A 24,128-nucleotide genomic window follows, 5' to 3' on the forward strand; every position below is an offset into this window, starting at 1 on the left:
TGACTCTCTCTGTGGGGTTGGGGTTCCTTCGACACCTCACGGACTTTCCTGCTGGACCCCTCACTTGGCATCCACCACCATCGCGGTGGGACCCAGTGCCCTTGGGTGAGGATAGCCAGGCGGAGCTGAGGGCCGGTGACCCCCAACATGGTGGCAATAGCCCCATATTGGGGCGGCCCCCCACCCCAGTGTGGTGCCACGGGTGGGCCATTGCCCACTTCTCCCCTCTTCCCGCCTCCAGCAGCTGTCTGAGGAGAAAGCTTCTTCGGGGAGCCCAGCGACCGCGGAAGAAAAACGTCCCCCAAAACCCGCCCCGTGTGTGGGGGCGGTTGGCCTCCCCCTCGCTGGGGCTGAGGGTGTCGCCGGGCGTACAGGCAGTAGGAGCAGCGGCGGGCGGTTGCGCCTTTAACGGCGGGCGGAGGCGGAAGAGGAGGAGGGACGGGGCTGCGCTGGGTGACATCAGTGGGTTTGGCTCCGGGGCTCAATGGAAACTGGGTGAGAGCCGGGCTGTGCCGAGCACACGCCGGCTGGAGGGGACGGCGAGCGGGCGGGAGGCGGCAGGCAGCGCCGCGCCGCGCTGAGCCGAGCCGAGCGAAGGAGGGACGCGCCGGGTACGGCCGCCACCAGCCCTCCCCAATCCTCCGTCATCCTCCCCGCCGCGGCCGCCTGGCCCCCTGACAGCTGGCGGAGCAGCAGCCCCACACGGTCCCCTTTCCGTCAGGGTGGGTATGGGGGGCGCCCGCCTCCATCTTGGGGCGCAAACCCCGGGGGAAAGGCGGCCCCTCCGGCTCTTTGTGTGCGCGGAGGAAGGGAAAGGGGGAGGGGGCGGGGGAAGGGAGGGCAGGACGCGATGCGCCGGGCCGGGGCGGGGGGGGGGCAGCGAGGGACAAAAGCCCCTTTGTGGGGGCGCAGAGAGGGGGTCGCCTCCCCAGCGGCGGCTGATTTGGGGGGGCGCTCCCCCCGTCTTCCCCTTCCCCCCTTGCCGGGGCCCTGCCTGCCTGCCGGCGGGGCTGGGGCGAGCGGGAAGGGGTGCCGTGCCGTTCGCGGCGGGGGGTGCGGGGGTCCCCGCGGGGGGCGCCCCCTGAGTGGTTTAACCCCCCACTCCTCCCACTCACTGATGCTCCTTGTCACCCTCTCCAGCCCCCCTCATCGGCTGTTTCGGGGGGTCTGTGTTTGTGTGGGGTGTGTGGGGGCTCGGTGTTTCCTTTTGTGCGAAGTGGGGGGCGGTGGGGGCGGGGGTCCGCGGCTGGGAGCCGGGGGGGGGGGTACAAGGAGAAGTTCAGCGCCGTTCTCGGGGGTGGCAGCTTTTTGTTACCTACCCGGAAAAATAACAGCCCGGGTAAGGCTGTCTTCGCGTAGTGTTTTGCCTGTAGGGGGTGGGGGTGTAAGGGACATATTTATTACTATTTTTTTGTTTCCCCCCCTGTTTTCCTATTGTGGCTCTTTCTTCCTCAAATGTAGTCCAAATGCCCTGTATGTGGGGTTTCTCCCCCCCATCTTATTTGCCGCTCTCCTTTTTTGCAAGTGTGAAAGGGGCTGGGAAGGGGTTTGATGTTTTGCATTTCAATCAAAATGTAATTTTTCTCCTTTTTCTTCCCTTTTTCTTCTGAAAGCCTGTTCAAATTATTGTTTTTCCAGCCTGTTCCTTTATTCTCTTCACACACACACACAAAAAAAAAAAAGCCGTGTAAAGCCTTTATGGGCAAAGCAGCCCCTGTTCCCCACACTTCTCCTGAAAGCCGGAGCGGTGCTGGGCTCGACAGCCTCCATTATGGAGCTGTGGGTTTGCATTTTGCGTGGCCTTTGCTAAGCAGGGCGTCTTCTTACTCCTGTCCCTCTCAGCTGGGACTGAGGTGGCCCTCCTGTCCCACACACCCCCACACCCCCCGAGATGATCCCCGCATCTTCAGTCACCATTGGTGCTGGCACAACAGTGTGAGATCAACTCTATCATGTGTTTATATAATGGCCTTTGTGCCTGTACGTGGGTATTTTATATTATATAAAAGGGGATTGGTGCAAAATGGTGTGTGTGGGGAAGCAGCGCTGGCGGCTGGATAGTAATTTTTTTTTTTTTTTTTGAGACTGTGTAGTATATCGTAGGTGTCTGCGTAATGTTGGATATTCACGTATGCAAACGCTCATGCAGAGCACACACTTACTTTGAGGTTGTGTGTGTGTTAATCCCTTATGGAAAACTAAATGGTTTAACTAAATGATTGCCCTGCAGCCCCTGGGAACCTGCCTTGGCTGGAGAGCGCAAGAAGGGTGGCAGGCCAGGGGGGCTTAAGCCTGGTGGGGGGAGGGACAGTTTCTTAAATTTAACGTGTATAAATAATACATAGGGAGTAATATACATTTCATAAATTGTCTTTCTTCTTGTAACAGACCTGAAGATCAGATGGTAAGGGCGGAAGCTGTAGAGGGTGAGGGTACATGTGTGAAGTAGAAGCAAATGTGGTGGATGTTTGAACTCCTGGAGCAGTTGTTGGGGGTGGGATGTGCGCGTCCTGCCCCCTTACCACGAATCCAGGCTGTTGCTCTCTGGCTGGCCTCTACCCATGTTTTCTAAGCACACTTTTGTGTGTACGTTGGGGGGGAGATAAGGCAAAATGACAGCTGTGCGAGACCATGATTTTTTCACTCCATTATTCTGCTCTCCGCTTCCACCCCCTCACCCTGGAGCATTTTTTAGATTCCCCTTTGGAGCCTGTTGCTTAATCAGCCAGAAGGCCTGCTGCCTCGTTGTGTGCAAAACCCTTCTTAACCTGGCTCCTGCCTGTCCCAGAAGGGTGGGACCAAATTTAAGCTTGAGACTGTGGTGTTGCAGAGCAGTGACCGCTGTGCCCTGGTGTGGAAGGGACCCCGCCAGGACCTGTTGCCTGGCCTCTGCAGCTCGCTTGGCCGTGGTTGCCCTGGCTGGGAGTTGGACTTGAGTGGAAGCACTGAGGGATTGTAGGCCTGGGCAAACATAGCCATGAAGGAAGGAGATTTGAGAGCTGTCTTGCTGATGGTGGTGTGACAGGTTCCCGGGGACACAGACCTTTGATCATTCGTTGGAGTAGGAGCGTAGGCAAGTCAGATGTATGTTAATGTGGTTATACAGAACAGCAGGCAGTGGATAAAAATCATGTCTGTTTGCTGCACCTTTGCCCAGGTACACCTGCCTCCTGGTTTGGTTCCCAAGGCTCTGCCTACATTCCTCGTAGTAAGAAAGTCAGAAATAGCCACAGGGTTTTGTAGACTTTAGACGCATAGAAACCCACATGCATAAGTAAATACTAGGTGAGGGGACTCCACCTCTTGAGTGTTTTGTGTGTGGTTTCTGGTGACTGGAGCTCTGCTTTCAGGGTTCACAATGTCCCCTGAATGCCTTGATAGGATTATTTTCCTGTATGTCTCTGCAGCCCATCCATTCCTCTTTCTGTAATCCCATCTCCTGGGGCAGGAGAAGCAGCTCTGGGTTTATAGTATACCCAGAATCTTGTAGCTGGGATTATGTTTTTTTGTGTATTTGTGCCTCACAAGGCCATTCTTCCTGTCTTTCCTTCAGTGATTCTTCCCACTGTGCTCCAGCAAGGGAAAGTTCCCCTCACCTACTTGTGAAAACATGAATCATTCCTCACCTTTCCTGTCCCCAACAGGCTCTGTGTCTGCATTTTGTACGCTAATAATGTGGCATTGCATAAATTAGGAGTGTGGCAAATCCCTCTAAAAGGAGACGCGTTGGCTGTCTTAGGAAGAGCTGCAGTTCCTAGAATAAGTTGGTGGCCACGGAAGGACTAAGAGAAAGGGGACTGCTGGCGAGGGAACTGTGTTTGGCCAAGGTGTTGCAGCAGAAGTTGAGGTTGGCAGGGGGAACAAACTCTGTGGCTGTGGTCCTTCCACCTAGTTGGTTTTCTGTGGAAGGTGAGTAGGCTAAGCCTGGGCATGTTGATGGGGTATAGCAGGTCAAAGGGTTAGCTAATCACCTTGGGTAAAGGGATGAGGAAAGGTCTGAGCTGCTAAAAAAAAAAAAAACAGCGGGCACACCTAGGCAGGCAACAGAGAGGCTCAGGTGGACCAAAGGCTGTGATCGCATCAGCAGAAGCGTGTGGAGATAAGCCAGTGGAGTTCCTTGTCAGTGCATGCCTTGCAGGGTTCAGTGCAGCAATGTTGCCTCCCTGTCCCCTGTGCTGGCCCCCGCCCATGGCTGGTGGTGTTACTTGCTCCTGGGAGTCTGTCTGTCAGTCAGAGTCTTCAGGTCCTGTGTTTCGCCACCACAGAGGTGCTGGTCTAAGTCTGGGCCAGCGAGTGCTCCTTCTCTTAGGGTTTATGACACCTGTCCCTTCTAGTGTCTCACAAGGTTACTGCTGCCCTGGTGTGAGGTGCTGTAGGTTACAAGGAGCTTCACCACCTCTCTCACAGTGGTGTGAAATTATCACCCACTGAAACCTTCTTGGGAGGGATTTGTTGCCCCCTTCCCGCCCCCTCAAGTCTCTGAACAAAATGATGTGGAACAGATTCGGTCCTTCTTCATTCACATAATTGGAACGTGGAAAACATTTTTGAAAGTGTCATGTTCCTGCAGTGGTTCTAGCTCATGCTGTCCCTGGACATCCAGGAGATCAGGAGAAGTGATAGAGGCTGTGTAGGTGAAGTATTTCAAGATTAAAAACTGTACCCAGCCTCTGGGTGAAGTGGGGAGGTCTCTTCTGTAGTCTTACATGATTCACATCCTGTTTTCTCCTCTGACGTTGTGCTTTCTGTGCTTCTTTTCTCAGCACGACTGAACCATGGAGCTTCGAGTTGGGAACAAATACCGGCTGGGCAGGAAGATTGGCAGTGGTTCATTTGGAGACATTTACCTAGGTGAGTGTGAGTCTCTGTCCTTCTGCCTGCAAGGTTGTTCTTCTCAGTTGTGTCATTGTTTTGGGGTTGTTTTTCTTGCCTGTTGATATTTATGGGAATCGTTGTAAGGTTGGAGGTGGTGGAGAGAAAAGTGCTTCAAGGAATACTGCTGGTTGCTGCTGGTCTTCTGATGGCAAAGGAAGTGGGATGAGCTTGGCTTTGCCTTGCAGATATTGGAGACACAGTGATGTTTGATCAGACTGGTTTAGATTTGGATTATTTAGGGCATATTTGTCAGACACTCTACTCCAGCTCTCTTGCTTCCTTTTCTTGAGCTTGGGTGTGTGGGTATAAAACAGAGTTGTAAAGAGTGGGTGGTGGAAAGGGAGGAGATAACTGTTCCTTCAGAGTAGAATAAATAAAGTTCTGGGAAGATTGGTAGTGGAAGGTCCAGCACCTGCCAGAGAGAGGTCTGAGGCCAGAGGGTGTAAAACAGGTCAGAGAGGCTGGCCTGGTTAAATTCCTGGGGCCTAGATCTGCTCAATCTGTAATGGGATTTCAAGTTAATGTCTGGAATGACCTGAGCTGGGAGCTCAATGGACAGAGCCCATGAGACACTGGATTTCCTTTTACCGTGGCAGGTCACCTGGGGAGAAGTTCTTCCAAGCCATCATACTGATGCGTAGATAAGTTACCTGATGCTTTGCCTGCTGATGGTTTTATTGGATCAAACCATGTGGGGCCAGTGTGGTGAGACTACCCAGTAGTCTGATTGATCCCTCCATGAGAGCTGGCATGGCTTTACATGTCATCTAGTTCTCAGCACTGCCTGTTTAGCTGTAGTCCTGCAGGCCAGCAGAAAGATTGCCCTCTCACCAAGTGTTTGCACCTTTTGGGCACTGACAGGTGGTCATGGCATGTTGCTTGGCTGTTAATTTGCTCAGTTGAGTTTTATTTTGCTTTCCAGCACATCCACCACTCCTCACTCTTGCTGCTCCTTCAGTTTTTTCCAGTTTAGCCCATCTGCTGAGCAGCTTGGAGCCTACACAGCATTTGAGGTGTGGCATTTCCAGTGCCTGGCAGTGAAGGGCTGCCCTGGAATCATCTGTCATGTGACGCCTCTGCATAGACTACTCTGGGTTTCCTTGGCTTCCCCCATCACCAACACGGTATCAGGTTGCAGAACTGGCCTTAGCACGCTGTCAGCTGTGTTGTAGGACATCTCTCCTAGGTTCTGCAACGTTCTCCCATCCCTCACAGAATTTCTTTCCTTGAATACCTCTAGTTCAAATTGCTCTTCCCCGTATTTGTAAATCACTTTCTGTTTTCTTCCTCTGGCTTTTATCTCCAGTTCCCTCTTGCTTTATTATTCTGTCTTGATTGGTGTTGGCAGCCTCTCTTGATTAAGTATCCTGTGGGAATCATCAGTAACAGGCTTTGTTGCCACCTTTATCCAGAGCACGAACAAAGATGATAAATAATGGATCTGGGATCCAGATTCCACTGTGTGCTGCTTTCACTGCAGTCTTCTCCTGTATGTCCTTCTCTGTGGCCCTCCAGCCAGTTAGTGTCTCTGGTGATGGTGCTTTTAATTCCCAGGTACTAGGGATTGATGGTTGACAGCCCAGACACAGCATTTTCCACCTATGCTAAGGCTTGAAGCCATCCAGACCCTCTCTAAGACAGTAGAAGTTGTCAGGATCTTGCAAAACATTTGGCAAGCCTGTGAAGAAAGAAGAGAGATATTGAATGGAAAGGCCTCTGCCTCACACAACAGATCATACACCTGTGCCAAGGGGACATGGAAAACAGGCTGTAGTGAAGGGATTGTGTCCACCTTGCCTATAACCAAACAACACGAGAGGCAGAGGAAGCCCCGGTGCCCTGATGTTAGCGCAGTGGATGCCTCCAGCTGCCAAGTTGAACCAAATCACTTGAATGCAGTATCAAAGCCCTTGTGATAGTCACTGAGGTGCAGGCCAGTGTGTTTTGAAGCAGTGATAGCGAGACTTGTTGGAGCCTGGGTGACTCCCCAGCCTGGAGGCATGTGGCACATAGTCTCTGATGGTGAGTCTGGAGGATGCTTGTGCTATCCTCTCACAGTCTGTTCTGCAGACAGAGGGACTCATTCATGAGGACTTCTCTCTTGCACCAGATTCACCTCACAGTTCTCTCTTGATAATGGTGTGGAGGCAGAGCGGAGATAGACAAACCTTGTCTGCCTCTGAAGGCGAGCATGGGCTGTACAGTTTATTCCCAGCTTCTCCCTCTTAAGCTAAACTCACCTCTTCAGCATACAGCCTGAACAACTTCAGTGGGCATACAGGCAGTCTTTGGAGAGAGAAAATTCCCTTCATTTGCACAGCATGGATTGGCAGCAAACCCATTTCACTACTGCTACAGCATCCAAGTGGCTTTATTTCCCTTTTTTTGGAAGTGTTAGTGCCTTTACCCACTCTGTAACCAGTGGGTGCTACCTGCTGTGCTCTTTGAGGTTTGCTTGTGGGTTTCCTATCAGAAGAAAACTTGAATTCCCACATGGGCACACACGAAGGATAGACTCCTGTTAATCCTCGGCTGGGGCCTAAAGCACAATGTCTTGCTTCCAGGCTCTGCTTTGGAGGATAGATCTGCTATGGTGGGATTCCCTCAGCATTGGCTTGGCAGGGTAGGAAATGAGATCCACCTGCCGTGGGCCTTGGCTACCATATTTGTCTCAAAAAGTGCCCACTCAGAAGAGCAAAACCCAGTTTGCAGAGGAATTCCTGAGACCTTTGGGCCATCAGAGGAGAGGTGCTTTGTCAGAGATGTTGGCCAAGAGGCAGGGCAGGGTTGCTGGATGTAGTGGGAAGGGTTGGGGCTGGGTTGCACTGGACACTGTCAGTGGAGATGGTGAGGCAGACAAAGCATGCTGGGACCTGTGTTGGCTGGGGACAGTTCCTGGTGGCAGGCTCCTCCCTTGCGGGGAGGGGAGTGCCTTCCCTTTGTTTCCTGGCCTGTTAACTCTCTCTCGCCCTATCTGACTTCTCCCATCTGTTCCCAGCCCTCCTTTCTTCCCCCATCAGGCTGGCTAGAGGGGAGCGGGCAGCGGGAAGAGCAGGGGGATGTGCTTGTCGGTTTGCCCGATGTGCAGGGAGGGCAGCGTTTATTGTATCAGACATGCACTGAGGCTTTCACTGCAAAAAGATCCTGTTTAGCCAGTGACATCCTCTGTCCCTGGAGCTCCGTTTCAAACGGCTCGTGATGAATGAGTTGCATTCGTGTAGGCCCCACAGCGGAGTGAGACTGGGTGTGGATGCTGGGAATTATCCCCAATCCTACCTACGTCTCTGGAGTGGCTGGAGCTAGGCAGGCTCTGCTGTGTTTGTCTGAAATGTGGGGCTTTCCAGTCTGGAGAGGGGGCAGAGAACTGTTGCTTTTGTACTTGCAGCTTTAAAAAACATGGTGGTTAAAGTGTGGAACAAAGGATCAGAGAGACTTCTGCCTGTGAATTCCCTTCTTCCTTGTGGTAGTGTCTGTCTGGGTAGATCTGTAGCCAAAAAATGGTAGAGGGAGCAACCTGAAGACATAATGGGGTTTGGGGAGGAGGTGAGCCTGAAGTATTCAGTTGGTAAGCCCCTCAGCAAAGGATAGCTCCTCACTAGGTCTGATTGGTCCTATTTTTGCTGTTTCTTCTTTTTCTAAGAGACTAACACCTGTGTTTGGGGTGTGGAAAGTGTGGGGCTGAAGGCTGCATTGATCATTTGGATTTTGCAAAATGTGAATATGCTATTCAAGTTTTCTTGATGCTTAGCCCTCCCTTTCCTGCTTTGCATGCCCACAGATAACATTCCCCACCTGCAGACAGCCTAGTAGATGGATGCATCATCATCTTCCTAAACACACAGGGTAATGTGGAGACAAGAACTCATTCATTTTTCCGCTGTTAAACTTTAGGAAGTAGGGTTCATTCGAAATGCTAATGCTACTGCTGCCAAAAGTCAACAAGACTTATCATTGTGTGTGTCAGCAGATGGACTAGGACAGGGAAGAACTCCCCCGGGGAATGGACAGGAGAGCTGCTGTGGAGCATTTGGAGGGAAGTCTTCATAAAGGCAGGGGAAAAAGGGAGGAGAAGAAAGCAATCCTATCTCTTTGGAAGTCCTGGGTGCTTCCATTCTGAATGTGGGCCAGTGACTGAACACTAATTTAAAAGGTAGATTTTAGTCCAGACCCATGTTCTTAACTGTGATCTGAGCCCCTTTTCATGCTCTTTTCCTCCTTGTACTTCTGATGCTTGCAAGAAGGGTCCCGTGGTGGAGTGAAGGGAAAGTACAGACTTGTTTTGCTGACCAGCAGTTTTTAAGTGGATAACATCAGCATCTTTCCAGAAGTTACCCATGGACAAATGACTTTAGCTCTCACGATGGCTTTTTCCCTTTCCCTTCTCCTGGCTCTTGAGTAAAAACTCAATCCCATTGCTCCTCCTTCCCTTTCCTCAGAGCACCCTGAATTATTCGTCTCCCTCCTTAGTGTTTACAGCCTTCGAATATTTGCAGACTGTTGTCATGTCCCATTCTTCCTCCCCACCCTTCTGAGTTGTATCTCTTGTCTAGGTTACATATTTAGCTCTTTTAATCTTTCTTAGTAAATCAATCCCTCTAGGCCCCGATCGTTTTTGTTCCTCTCTTTACAAATTCCTAGCAGCTTGTCTGTCTCGATCCAACGCTGTAATATCTAGATGACGTCTTTTTGCTAGCAGGCATCTCTTGGCTAACTTTGTGTACAAGCCAGAACTCTTCCACAGGAGATAGATCTCCTTAGGATCCAGGGGCAGAAGGGATCCGGTTGTCTGAACATTTCCTTTATACCTTTGGTCCGTGGCTCTGGATGAGATATGTGAAAGAGGATGGTTGAAGAGATCTATCTGCTGCTGTCCTTGTGGACTCTGGAAGTCTTATCACAGGGGTCAGGAGGTGTGAATTAGCCAGACCTAGCAAAACTGACTATGGGATATCTACAAAACGTCACCTTTGACTCCAGTTCATGTTTGGCATGCGTGTACTGGAGTAGTTTATTTTATGGCGGTGTTCATAAGCTGCTCACAATCAGAGCTGCTCTCTGATTTGTGTTTGAGTACAACTTTTAATAGTTCCAGATATGAGGAAGGGCTTGTCTGTGTGTGTGTGACAGGCATGGGAGATGGGGACAGAGAAGCAAGCAAGTCGAGTGTTGTTCCCGTGACCTGTGTACAGATCTTAATTCTTTCCATTTCAGGATGATGTGAAACATATGGAATCCTCTTGGCTAGTATGGGAGAAAGACCAGCCTGTTCCTCCTTTGACAGTGTGCTTTGGGACCAGAGTGCTGGCTTTCGTGGCTGGCAGCTTAGTTGTTCTCAGAAAGAGGCGTGTGGGGCAGTGGTTTTGTGTCATGACAAACTATCTAGCAATACCTTCAGCAAAGACATCTGAGTAGCTTAATTCAGTACTGGGTTCACTTTATTTCTTCACGCTTCTAATTTAGGATATAGCAAACGTTTCTGTGTTGGCAAAAGATAAAGGTATTATTAAAGCCCTCAGGAGAGGGAGAAGCTGGAGATTTGGGAATTGACTGTATTGAGCAAGTCAGGTCTGTAGAGAAACCAGAGGTAGCTGGGAATGTTAGCAATGTCTCCTCCTGAACTAATTTGCTCTATGGAAATGATGTACCTGAGGTAACCAGTAATTTTGCTTGGGAAGAGGTACTCCATATCATTGCCTGGGGGGCTGACTTGGGTTCAGGAGCTACGTATATGATCAGAGACAACTAAAATTTCCATTCAGTTTAGGTACTGCTGCTATAAACAGATTGACCTCCCAAAGTCTGGCACTTTTTGACATAACAAGGCAGTTAACACATTGTGGGATTGTTGTTCTAGCCTGGCTGCAGGATCAGAGCTGGTTTTCTATTTGTGTGCCTTCCTCAGCTTGCCTTTTCAAATGGCAGTACTGGAAACGCTGTGTGAAGCTGAAGTGGCTGAATCTCATGTCTGTCACAGAATAAATTCTGGGGCAAATCTTAAGGCCCATGCAGATGCCATAGCCTTGTTAAAAGTGTTTACCTTCAGTGGAAGCTTGCACAATCTTAATTTCACTCTCATTTCTATGCAGGAGCCAATATTGCGACTGGTGAAGAGGTGGCCATCAAACTGGAATGTGTCAAAACCAAGCATCCCCAGCTCCACATTGAAAGCAAGTTCTACAAGATGATGCAGGGAGGAGGTAAGATGAGGAGGAAAGGATGGGGCTAGGGGAGTGGTTTAAGAAGGAAATTATTCTGGAGGGCCTGAGAAAGGAGATGATTTGGTGTTACATATGGTCTCAGCAGGGGATGCAGCAGTTTTCCTCTGTTCTGTGGGCTTAATCTTTCTCTTTCCCTAGTGGGTATCCCCTCCATTAAGTGGTGTGGAGCAGAGGGGGACTATAATGTGATGGTGATGGAGCTCTTGGGGCCCAGCCTGGAAGATCTCTTCAACTTCTGTTCCCGCAAATTTAGTCTCAAGACAGTTCTGCTCCTGGCAGACCAGATGGTGAGTTTCCTGTGAAGCATTTGTGCCTGCTCTCCTTTTCCATGCCTTTGGGGTTTTTTTTTTTTTTTTTGTTTGTTTGTTGTTTTTTAATTTTGTTTTGTTTTTCTCCCATCCCCTCTACTCAACTGCTATATCCCAGGCTTTTTCCATTTAGGAGAAAGTGGCTGCCAGGTTTCTGTTTCTTGATGAAGTGGCGGGGCTTGGAACCTAGGCATTGCTGACTTTTCCTGATCTCCATCCCTCCTCCTTTCCCCTGCTGCTCACCCTCTGCTAGTGTTGCATGCATAGATGTTTTTGCCTGTGTGATGAATGACTGGTATCACTACCTGCCTTGACTCAACTGTCCATGCCCTGGGTTTAAGACCCTTAACTGGTCCAGACCCTCTCTTTTCCCAGCCTCGGTAAGGTTGAAAGTTGACTGGTGTCAATGCTGAAGATCAAAGTTTTAGTCTGTAAAAACCTGCTTCCCATCCTTCCCTGTGATGCTAATGGTGACCTCCCTAGATTGATGACTGGGCTGGTGTGTGGGTTGAATTCCATCTCCAGATCCTTCTGCTTCCAGAGGGTTTCTCTTCCTTGGCTGTCATCTCTGATATTTTCTGCAGTGTCCCTTTCCCTGCTCTGACAGGCCAGTGTACTGTTTTTAACAGCTGTAGTTATGGTAAGTTTCCCTCTCCCTTGTCTCACTGTTTATTTCCCCTGTTCCAGATCAGCCGTATTGAGTACATTCATTCCAAGAACTTCATCCACCGGGATGTGAAGCCAGACAACTTCCTTATGGGCCTCGGCAAAAAAGGCAACCTAGTATACATCATCGATTTTGGTTTGGCCAAGAAGTATCGAGATGCCCGGACCCACCAGCACATCCCTTACCGGGAAAACAAGAATTTGACTGGCACAGCCCGTTATGCCTCTATCAACACCCACCTGGGAATCGGTGAGCCTGCTGCTGCCCCTTGGTGGGGCTTTCCAGGGGAGGTGGGGTTGTGTTCTGTGCCTGGCTCGACTTCGGACTTGTGTTGAGATGCTGGGCAAATAACTGTTAGGGCCGTGTTACTTTGCCTGCCTTTTCTGGCACTCGGAGCTCGTGAAGGCAGAAATTGTCTACTACTGTGTGTTTGTGTACTGCTTTATGCAGTGGGGCCCTATTTCAGTGTTGAGGCTGTGACCTCCCTGACTTCACTGCTACTAACTCTGCCTTGCACAATTTTTGCAGGCTGACTGGTTAATGTAAAGGAGACATTCACAGGCACTGAGCCTTGAGGGATGTGTGCAATTGAAACCTCTTGTTGACTTCCAAGTGCCTTCATCAGTGATTGTTCTGTAGCTGCAGAGCTGGAGGACACAGGCCCACTGCACTGCGGTCGTACTCCTGTTACCCTCTGCTGAGAACGGGGACAGCCACGTGCTGGGAATGTAGAGTAAGCTGAGATGAGGGGAGGCTTCATACTGCCTGGGCATCCAGGTTTTGTGATTGAGGATTGGCTGTCATGGGCCTTCACAGTGTGTGTGTCTGTGAAGCACACTGCCCTGTTCACCACTGAGAGAGTCTGAGGCAGCTTTAGGGAGGTGGGACTCTGCCCTTGGTGTCTATGGCTGTAGGGGTAAAACTAGGATGGAAAGGAGTGCTGAGAGTTAAGTCAGGTCTTACGCTGGTGATGGCTGTCATCCCGGGCTTTGTAAAAACCTTGTGCACTTAAAAAACCATTGCACTTAAAGCTCCTGAAGTCACCCAAACTCTTGTCTTGGGAATGAACCTCTGAGGGACAATACCTGGTTACTGTGAGGAATAGAGCTGAAAAAGCCTCTTGCAGTTTTCTCTTCCATTCCCTGACCAGATACTTCTTTCTAGTGTATGACCTTTTTCCCCTGCGTGGGCTAAATTTTGTCCACAGGGTGAGAGTTCCTTAGTTACCGCAGGGCCTGTTTTGAGCAGACTGATTTGGTTGTGCTACTGGGTGGCAAGTCTGAAGAGCAGAAACACTGAAGCTGCCCTGCCTGTGGACCCAGGAAAGTAGCTCCTGTGCTGGCAGCTCACTTTGTATCTCAGGGAGACCTTATTCTGAAATATATAAGCTGGGAATTTGCAAATCAGAACAAGGAACTCAAACCTTTTAAATTTAACAGCTTCCACAGGATTTCATGTCCTCATTCTCCTTAGGGAAAGCTACCCATTCTCCTCTCTTGCAGGTGGTTTCTCATAAATCTGGAGTCAAGACTTGGCCTGCAGAAAATAAAGCAGTTTACCACCATCTTCCTTGCTTAATACTATGTAACTGTAGACTGAAAATTTTTTATTTATATTCAAAGGGGGACTGTTGTGTGTTGAGAAGTGGACTGTGGTTTCCTGACCTCTGCCACGTAGTAAAAATAGTTCTGGTAGAGCTGTCCAAGTTGGTCTTCTGTGTTTTGGCTTGACCTGCTTATATATAACTGACTCTCCATTGAATTCTCAGTCAAGATTTCCACAGCTATGATAACTGCCACAAGGAGACATGCACAAAATAATTCTCACTACTGTGTCTGTCAATTCTTTTGTGCATGCCTGCTCTGTCTGAACTGATCACGAGAGGCTAAATGTCTGGTTGTGGAGTTGTGTTTGTTTTTTTGTTTTTTAAGGGCTTTATTATTCACCCCACCCCAACGTAACCCTTTACCGTTGCTTGGCTTGTGTATCAGGGTGAATAAACAATGTCTGAACACTAATCCAAGGTCAAACTGCATATGCCATCGATGGTTTGAGCACAGCTGTCACTCTCTTCATGCCCTTTGCTTTGGGAAAGTCTGGGCGTGAGTTACTCTGCGCAACAGGTCTCGGGTGTATTATCTTCACGTTGCAGATAGTTCTCCTGAATGGCTTAAAGGTTACACGACTTGCCGGGGGAAAGGGAGTGTGGGTGTCAGGGTTGCAGCTGGAGTTCCTGTTTCTCAAGACCTTGCCACAGGGTGTATGACAGACACATTTCTGAGTTACCAGCATTGCCATGGGAACCATCACTCTGAAATTTTTGACTTTTTGGAGACTAAATTCTATGTCTTAGTGTTACATTAATGCGGGTTAGAGAGAAGGAAGGAACCAGGTGCTGGGGTATTTGTGTGACGGGAATAGCAAATGAATAAATGCCTTTATTTGAAATCTGCAAGCTAAGAGTTGGGCATTCCAGTGTCTGGAGGAAACACATTCTTTTCCCAGTGACCAAGGGAAAAAAGTAGGAGGCGAGATCTGGGAGGGTTTCCACAGCTGGAGACTTGCTGTTGGGGGAGTCATTGGACTGTGCAGGCTTTGGTTCACGCATTCCAATCAATTTTCACATGCTCTGGGGATGAGAGTCTCTTGCACCCTCTGGAGCTTGTAAAGTCTGAAATAGATGACCAGGGGTGCCCAGGAGACAGTCTTGGAAGAAGCCTAGTGGGCTCTGTCTGGATAACAGGAGTCTGGGGGTGGGGGGCCGTTCCTCCCAGACGTGTGTCTTAGATGGCATCAGCGTGGGCTGTGCAGAGCATAAAGTTCTGCTCATCCTGCCCTCTGTCACCCCTTCCGCATTTCCATGTGGCTTTCAAGGCTGTTGCCATGCAGTGGGGGGAGAAAGGGGAAGGGCAGTCCCAGCATGTGCAAAATCAGCTCTGAGTACATAGTGGGGAAATTGTTGTGTGGTTAAGACTGCTTGCAGCTGGGCTGGCTCCAGTGAAGACTCCAGATTTCTACGGAGTCCTGCATGGGAACAGCATCGCTGTGGGCAGGATTAGACTGCAGGGGAGCCCTGTCCTGGGGGACCAGAGGTACTTCAGGCTGCAAAGAAACAGGGTTTTGTCGTGAACCTGGGTTGTATGGGAAGGTGACCTTGTGTTTTCAGTTGGAAGAAGTTTGTGAGAACAGGAGGAAAAGATGAGTGTCTTATAAAAGTAGCAGCAGCCCCCCATGTGTTGAAGGAGAGCTGAGAAGCTGAAATATAATGGAGAGAGGAACTGTGATGTGGTGTCACAGGTCATGACTGTAATCCTGCTTCTGGCCTGACCTGCTCTGGGCATATATTCCTGTCACTTGTGTTTCCCTTTACAAACTGTAAAGTGAGGTGTGGGATTTTTTTGTTGGTTGTTTTTTGTTGGTTGTTGTTGGTTCTTGGTGGGTTTTTTTTGGTGTTGTTTTTGGTGTGTGTTTGTTTTTCTTTTTTCTGCATCTCAGGGATCCTGTGAGAGTTAGTCAATGATTGTCAAGCTTCTAAAAGTGGAAAGCAGTGATATTATTTAATATTTCTTTGGTGTGTAAAGGTGATTTTTTTTTTAACTCTAATCAATTATTTTTGCCATCTAATGTTAACCTGAGGGTGTTGGTATATGAGGCTAGGAAAAAAAAGGTGGATATTTGTAATAGTAACTGAAGACAAAACAAAGGAATAGGAGTATGTAGGAACTTTTGGTTTTCACCATCATCCAAGGTTTAATTCAGGATCTTGTAGTTAAGTTCCAGGTGAAAGACTGCTACAATATTTTGAGTTAGCTTGACAACTATGACCCATCATGTTGGTGCTTCAGGCCTGTCATAGATTTGACTCTCACTGAAATTGTTTTAAGTGGGCTACAATGACCACATGTGCCTGAGATACTGGACATCAAGCATGCAACACAAACATTTATCATTCAGCATTTTATTAAATAGACATCATGCTCGCAGTTGTTTTTCCTTGATGGTGTTGCTGCATTAAGGCCCAGTTAACCTGTGTTCGCACGCATGGAATGGATACTAGTGACCTGCTGTGCTCCATGCAAGTGGAGGCGAGTGGTCCAGCCTGCACTAAGCAGTGTGAAGTTCAAGGAAGATCTTTGAGGCAAGATCCCAATTTATTCCTAAAACACTGATTTACTTGTTGAGTAGGTTTCTCTGGTTCCTGTCCTGCCTTTCCCTGCTCCTCTGAGGGACATCGCTGTGCTCCAGACTGGGGAACCCCAGTTACAAGCTTTAAAGCTACAACACAGAGAAGTCAAGGGGCTGGCAAATTGCAGGACTGAGGTTACCCTCATCTCCTGTGCTTTCAGGCCCTGGATATGTGTTCTGACTCCATTTCCTGAAGACTCCTGTCTCAGGATGTAGGTCATTATCAAATATTGTGTAGTTTTATTTATTTTATATGCATGGTGTGTAGTCAGGGCCCTCTGAGAATACAAATGCAAAACTGTGGGTTTATTTTCCCTGCTTCCTCCATAGCATCTAAGCATTTCCCAACCAGTCATGTAGTTATCTTGGGCAGCAACCTGATAAGATTAGGAAGTGTTAGCCCCTTTAAAATGGGCACCTGGAGGCAGTAAGTTAGCGAGGTCAAAAAATGCTGTTATTTCTGCAGAGTAAGACACTTTGAGGAATCTGCAGGGCTGTTTTCTCTTCTACTCCTGTCTTGGAACACTGCATTTTTATGGCATTTAATGTGTGTGTAGACCCAAAGACTCAGGGGTTATGGAGTGATGAGACCCTCCTTTTCTTCTGCAACTGCAGTGCTTTTTTTCCCCCTAATATTTTTAGCGTGCCAAGCCCCCTCACTTTCAAAAACTAGGAGTTTCTGAGAGAGCTGCAGAAGGAAGAAAGTCCCATGGTGACCCATATCTTGTGTCAGTACATCTGGACGCGTGGATCTGTGACCTACAGCTCGTCCTTCATCAGGGTTCAGTTCAGCTACCAGAGTACAGGGTAATCCACTGCCCTTTGAATGGGGCAGGTGGTGGCATGTAACTAATACTGAGAATTAACCCACAGACCCATACGTGATCTGCAGTGTCTTCCAGGACATGGCACTGAATCCAGCAAAATGTGCTGCAGAAGTAAATTAAGAGATTAATTTCTTTAGTCTTTCCTTTAGCCCTGTGCTCTCCCTCAAGCCATGTTTTGCCTCTCTGTTATCTCCGTGAGTTGTTGTTCTTCTCAAGATGTGAAGTACTTTCTCCAAAGTGTTTATCTTATTTGGAAGGGAAACAAGGGCAAAAGCTGCTTGGCAGAATTTATAGATGAGTTTGTAAGCATATTGGAGGAGCTGGAAGGAGTTTCACAAGTTAAACAGTCAACATTTTCCGTTGCTGAGGTTCTGCATCAACTCCATCATGATCTAACTTGAAACTTAAAATGGCTTGGCCATTCCAGAGAACAAGTTCAGTGTGGAACGTTTTTGTTTGGGAAAACATTTGTTGTTGTTGTTTTGTAAATAAGCGACTAAAAGCAGACATATTAAGGGCAACCCTTGCTCTGAGTAGAATTGGTAGTGATGCCAATTAGAGAGTCATTCCCCATTTAGAGGGGAACCTTTTGTTCAAAATATACCTCTGTATTCATGCCTCTTTCCTCCACGGCTTGAAAAATGCCACCAATCTGGAAAGATCTTTGCACGGTATTATATGTTAGGCTTCTGTAAACTGTCAACAAAGTCATTTACCACAAGAAGGGGTCGTTAGTTCCTCATTTCCGCCCTGTGTAAAGAGTATCAGCATGTTAATTAGAAGATGTCTTTTAATGGGTTATGTTTGGTTTACCTCTGCTAACTTTGTCTTTCTGTGACTACCTCCATCGTGACTAATCCCCAGGGTGAAGTGACTAATTCCCAGGGTGAAGTGTCATTCTGGGTGGAGGAGTGTAGGTGCTCTTCCTCTGGGACTGGGGAGAGTGAAGTAGGCAGTGTTGCTGCAGTGCTTCTTGAGCTGTTGAATTCTTGTGAGAATTAAGGCTTGTCCAAGTGGGGATGTAGTCAGAGTAATTATTCATTTACGAAGTGGGTTGGGCTGTATGGAGAGAACAGTGCTTTAACTCTTAAATATGAACATCCCCACAAGAATTTGTACTAGAATGCTTTCTACAAGTTTGTCCACCCATAGAAATCTACCAGAGAAGAGAGACTGGTTGTTTCTTTTGTTCCATGTCTGCCTCCAAAGCTGTGGGTTTGCCAGAGCAGTTTTGGTTGCTGCTCGCTCCTTTGTAACTTCTTTGTAACTCCTTTGTAACTTCTTTTCACAGAACAAAGTCGTCGTGATGACCTGGAGAGTCTGGGCTACGTGCTCATGTATTTCAACCTGGGATCACTGCCCTGGCAGGGCCTCAAGGCTGCCACCAAGCGCCAAAAGTATGAGAGGATCAGTGAGAAAAAGATGTCAACGCCCATTGAGGTGCTCTGCAAAGGGTACCCTTGTAAGTGCTCTGATCCTGATGGCTGTCTTGTCTGATGCATGGCTTGCTCTCCTGCTGAAATCCCATTGAACCTCGAGTCCTGAAGGCCAATGCCCAGTACCCACGGACCAGCAGGGACTGCTGACATCCGTGATCAGAAGGATAAGAGACTGGTGGTGATACAGTTTTGGTTCAGAAGTGGGAAACATGTTTTTGTGAAGAGTTGAACCTTGTGTTAGTAAGGGCATGAGAGTGCTGAGGGGGATCTGTAGGACCTCAGAAACAGTCTGGAATGGAGGTGAGTGGTTAGGTGAGAAGGTATGCTGATGATCTTGAGCTTTTACTGGTTAACGAGGATGAGGGCCAACTGTGATGAACACCAGAAATAACCAGGCAATGAAATGGCAAATGCAGTTCTTTGTAGGTAAATATGAAGTCATGTATGTGAGAGGAGAGAGAAGGCTTGGCCCTCATATCACATGAAGAATAGTAGGCTCTGAGCTGACCAGTGCCACTCACCAATAAGCTGCCGCAGTGAAAGCATCAACTTTGCACTTGGTGTCTACTGAGGAAAGCGGATCAGGTGTTAGGAATTACTAGGAAAGAAAAAAAGCCCAAACAGTGAGCATAAACCCATGCCCCACTCACACTGTGCAGCTCTGGTCCATCCCACTATTTCAGAAAGGATACGGTAGAACTGGAAAAAGGTCCAGGAAAGGGCCAAAAGGATGATCAGAGGTGAGGTGATTTCTGCAACAAGTAATGGGGCTGGAACCTGGAAAAGAGGTAATTAGAAGTCTATAGTCCTGCTATGCCTCCAGAATTTTGGATGGGAGCTGGTTATTTGGTAGCCCGAGTTCTTATATTGGGAGAGAAATAAAGCTGGTTCCTGCCAGATTCACAACAAAACAATGTGGTTCTTCACACAGCCAGTAGCAGAGCTGTGGAACTCCTTCCCAGGTGGTGTTGTGGATACTTAAAGTTTACAGGAGTTCAGTGAGAGACTGGACAACTATGTGGAAGAGAGATCCACCGAGGGTTACGAAATAATCAGAAACCACATCCAGATGAGGAAGTTCCCTGAGCTGAAAGCAGGTGGAAGCTGGGCTAATGGTAATTGAAAATGTCAGATGTGCTCACCCTGGTCTTTCACCTCTGTAGCTGTTTGATTCTGGCCACTGCTTAAGACAGACCTAGGAGGACCTCTGCTCTGAGCTTCCTAAAGCTTACCTCCACTGATTCTTTAGGCCTGCGTTCTTACTCTCCTTTAGCAGGCTCTGTGACTTGCTCCCTCCTGCTTGGAGAAGCAGACAGAAAAAAAGTGATGTGTGAGCATTTCCTCTGGTAAAAATAAGGACTGAATCTTCTTGGTGGCCAGAGCACAGCAGCCGGCAGGCTCAGTTTTTGTTACACAGCTGTGTGTTTGTGCCATCCGGATCTAGCACTCTGCTGCTGAAAGGCTGTGGTGGCTCCATGGTGGGACCGGGGGGGGGGTTGGATGGTGTTAATCAACCAACTGTTCTCTGCTCCCTCCAGCTGAGTTCTCAACATACCTCAACTTCTGCCGCTCACTGAGGTTTGACGATAAACCCGACTACTCGTACCTGCGGCAGCTCTTCCGCAACCTCTTCCACCGCCAAGGCTTCTCTTACGACTACGTCTTTGACTGGAACATGCTTAAATTTGTGAGTGTCTGTGGGGAAAGGGCTGGATGGGCAGGACTTGATTCATGTCATAGAGATGGGGGAGGAGAGTTTGGAATCTGCCTGCCATTTGGACTTACCCCTGCTGAGCAATTTGAGAAAGGGGAGCAGGTAAAGTGGAAAGAGGCAGAGTTGTTTGGTGGTGCTACCTTGGGGTTATATGTGCTGTTGTGAGTGTGTCTGGAGCATGTCTGTCAATAGACCTATAGTTAGGTAGAGATATTTTTTCAGGAAAAAACTATATTTTGGAGGTGGGATGGAGACATGGCTTGCAATAACAGCTGTAGTACCATATGCTTTCTTCCCTGTTTCTTCATGGAAGAGAATGAGGCCCTCTCTGGGTGGAGTGGAAGGTGGTGGAGGGAAAATGTTTTTTGGGGAGGGAGCTCTGCTTTCGCAGTGGGGTGGAGCACTTTGTGTTTTCTGTCTGGGGCTGCTGCTGTCTCTCCTGCCTGACAGCCATGCATGGCATGGTGGGGTTTCTCTACTCCTCAGGGAGCAGCCCGGAACCCTGAGGATATGGATCGGGAGCGGCGAGAGCATGAGCGAGAAGAGAGGATGGGGCAACTCCGGGGTTCAGCTACGCGAGCGCTGCCCCCTGGCCCACCTGCTGGAGCCACTGCCAACCGGCTTCGCAATGTCACCGAGCCCATGGCCTCCACCCCCACCTCCCGAATCCAACAGTCTGGTGAGTGGGGTGGGAGAGCTGGGGGAGGGTGTCCCCCCCATTATTGGCTGAAAACTGAAACAGTCGACTGATGTTCCTGTCTCACGTTTCTCTACACCGACAGGAAACACGTCCCCTAGAGCAATCTCAAGAGTGGACAGGGAGCGGAAGGTCAGCATGAGGTTACACCGAGGAGCTCCTGCCAACGTCTCCTCATCTGACCTCACAGGGCGGCAAGAAGTGTCACGGATTTCAGCATCACAGGTGAGTCCCTGCTGTGATGTTTGTGGCCTTGGCCTGCATGTCCCACAAGGACTAAGGGCCCCACAGTGTTTTTTACCTGATCTGCTGGAGCTGGTGTGTGCCTGAAGCGTCTACAGTGTGGTGTGCGGAGTGGTAGCAGGTTACGCCTTGGCTCCTCAGTTACATGTTTTCTGGAGGCCGTGCTCAGTACTGTCTCCTTAGCTCTACTTTGCTCTGAGTAAGCCTTCATGGGGTTGTCTTCCAGACTGCAGTGGTTTGGAGAAGATGAACAGTAAACTCTTGAGAGGGAGGATGTCCCAAGAGAAATGCACAGCCTCTCTGTTTCAGTGTCCTTCATGCTTTTTTCTTCCTCTCCATCCCTGACTTACTCTTCTTTTTCTGTTGTAGACAAGTGTGCCATTTGATCACCTTGGGAAGTGAGGAGCAATTGCCACTGGACCAGTGTTTGCTTAGGTGAGTGCCCTTGTGCCTGGGATACCGCAAGGAGGGAATTGCTGGCATTAGGGATTAGGTTAAGGCTTTGCTGTTGCTGGGCGGGGGGGGCTGTACAGTTCCTTTCCCTTCACCTTACTTTGAGATGGTTCTTGGCTTCAGAGGGAAGAGTCAGGTTGGCTGCCAAAAACCTTGGGGGGATGGATTATCTTGGGTGTGAAGGTAGCTTCCATTTCTCCAGGAGAGTGGAGAATGTGCTGGGCCAGGGAGCCATTTTGTTATTGTTAATTCCTCGTGAATGCTCTTTTGGCAGCATGATAGTGCTGGGGAGGAGAGTGCTGAGCACGTAATCAAGTGTGCGAGATTTTGCACAGCTATCGAGTGCCTCTTCTAGAGGAAACAACAGCGGCTGGACAAGGTTACTCTGAGGGGTGGCAGGAGTGTAGAAGAAAGAGCTGGTTTGATTTGTTACATCCCAATTGGCATTGGAATTGCTGGGAAGAACCTTTTCTCCTAATGTCTTTTTCCCTTTTTTTCTCTTTTTTTTTTTTTCTGTTTCTAGTGTCTTCACTGTATTTTTCTTTTACAAAACAAAAAACCCCAAAAAAACAAACAAAAAACTAAAAAAGACAAAAAACAGCAAAAAAAAACAAAACACAAAACCAAACCCCGACAGAATTTCTTTTTGCCAACGACGAGGAGTCAAGCTGTGCCCCCGTGCTGGTGTGAGCTGTTTCTGAGAGGACCACCTGCGTCCCCCAGCGCAAGCATCTCCGAGAAGCCGACGGCATGGGAGCAGTGTGGAAAACCTCTGCTGTCCCCCTGGCCCCACAGCTACCCCCACTGGCTATCCCCAGCTCCTTCACCTGACTCTTCTGCTCCTGGTTTTGGTTTCTCTCTTTTTTTTCTGTCTTCTTGGATATATTTTCCTGCTTTACTCTTCTTTTTTTTTTTTTTAATTTTCAGATAATGGCTTCCAGCCATATAAATTTTAACTTTGCTCTCCTTTTTTTCTGAGGGCAGGGGATGGTGGGGGTTTGGGTGTTTGTGGCAGGGGCTTTTTTTGTAGGTGTTTTTTTTTTTTTTCTTCCAGGAGCCTTGTGGGTCAGGAGGGAATCAGATTCCAGCCACACTCAATGGTAGAAGTCTGATTTTTATTATTATAACAGAATTTATTTTCTCAAGCATTAAATGGATTTTAAGCGGTGAGGGGAATTGTGGCAATGGCCTAACCATTGACTCGGGCTTCCTTTCCTTGGGTGGCTTCGCTGCGTGGTTTTTTTTTTTGGTTTTTTTTTTTCTTTGGCTGTTGGGAGAAGTGCCAGAATTACCTGATTGGAGCAGTCCTGACACACAGAGGGATCCGTATGGAGAGGCACCTCGTCCCATGGAGGATGGGAAGGCTGGAGCTGAAATACAGGGAGATGAGAACCCACTTCCCATCCCTGCAGCGGGGTCTTTTTCTTCGTCTGGCTGTGCGTGTTTTTCCATTTGATTTTTTTTTTTTTTTTTTTTAATTAAAACTTGTTTTAATTCCTGCGGAGAGAGTGTGGGACTTGAGGAGAAGAGAGCGGCACACAGAAACTGGAGTTGGTGTTCTCGTGGAGCAATGGCTCTTGCTCTCTCCTTCCCTCATGCAACCCCAAGTAAGATCCACCGTACATGCACAACCCCTTCCTGCCCTCTCCCACCCATCTCCCTCCTTCCCCCCCCCCCTTTAGTTGTTTTTAAATATAATTTTAGGAATACTCAAGCTGCTTTGTGGCACTTGGGGCTTTGAAACACAACGATCACCACTGCGACCTGTGGCCTGTAGCAGACACACTGTCACTGTAGTGTGGAGCCGATGGGTTGTTGGCAGGGCGGGGAGGGTGGGGTTAGTCTTTGTTTTGTTTGTTTTTATCCTTTCTATTTAACACTTTGTTTTTCCTCCCTATTTTTTTCCTAATTTATTTACCCCTCTTACTGTCTCTCTCTTTTTTTTAATTAAAGAGCAAAACTTTTTATTACTTTGTAATTTAAAAAAACAAAAAAAAAACCTGAAGAACTTTGGGGGGGGATTTTGTACTTTTTTCCTGTGTAAATATTGGACTTTTTTGAGCTTTATCGTGGTTGTTAATTTGAAGTAATAAAGTAGAAAATGATAAAGTGACGCCAGCATCTGTCATTTCTTCCTTCCCTGGCATCCTCACTGGGAGTGACGTCTTACACGCAGGAAGTGCTGTCTTGTGGTTGAACCTGTTCCCCAGTTCCAGGAACGAGTTTGATCAGAATTACTGGAAAAAAAACAGGCGCAGGGCTGGAGTGCCTAAAAATAAGTCTGAGGTGATCTCTGCAGGCAAAGCCCTGGAACAGCAGGAGCCATGTGAAATCTGATTCGGGATCTCTCCACTCCTGGATTTGAGCCTCTGGTGTTCTGTGCGTCTGGCCTTCAGGAAGAGCGGGATGGGGCATTTCCGTGCTGTTGGCTTTGGATATGCACCCCATTTGACAGAGGTGGACCCTGGATTTGCTATTTTATTGCTTGCTTCTCGAATCACA

At 48.5% G+C, this 24,128-nt stretch overlaps 1 protein-coding gene across 1 annotated transcript; it reads left to right on the plus strand.

The window, feature by feature from the left end:
* Positions 1–460: 460 nt before the first annotated feature.
* CSNK1E (casein kinase 1 epsilon) lies at positions 461–23,739 on the plus strand. The gene is made up of 11 exons (XM_065843713.2): positions 461–722; positions 4,764–4,851; positions 10,962–11,072; positions 11,232–11,380; positions 12,089–12,317; positions 18,372–18,542; positions 20,058–20,206; positions 20,720–20,912; positions 21,016–21,155; positions 21,543–21,608; positions 22,150–23,739. The coding sequence occupies exons 2-10, from the start codon at positions 4,776–4,778 to the stop codon at positions 21,573–21,575; spliced, it is 1,251 nt and encodes a 416-aa protein (XP_065699785.1). The 5' UTR covers positions 461–722; positions 4,764–4,775; the 3' UTR covers positions 21,576–21,608; positions 22,150–23,739.
* The last annotated feature ends 389 nt before the right edge of the window (positions 23,740–24,128 follow it).

The sequence above is a fragment of the Patagioenas fasciata genome, chromosome 1 (assembly GCF_037038585.1).
Source record: "Patagioenas fasciata isolate bPatFas1 chromosome 1, bPatFas1.hap1, whole genome shotgun sequence".
NCBI lineage: Eukaryota > Metazoa > Chordata > Aves > Columbiformes > Columbidae > Patagioenas > Patagioenas fasciata.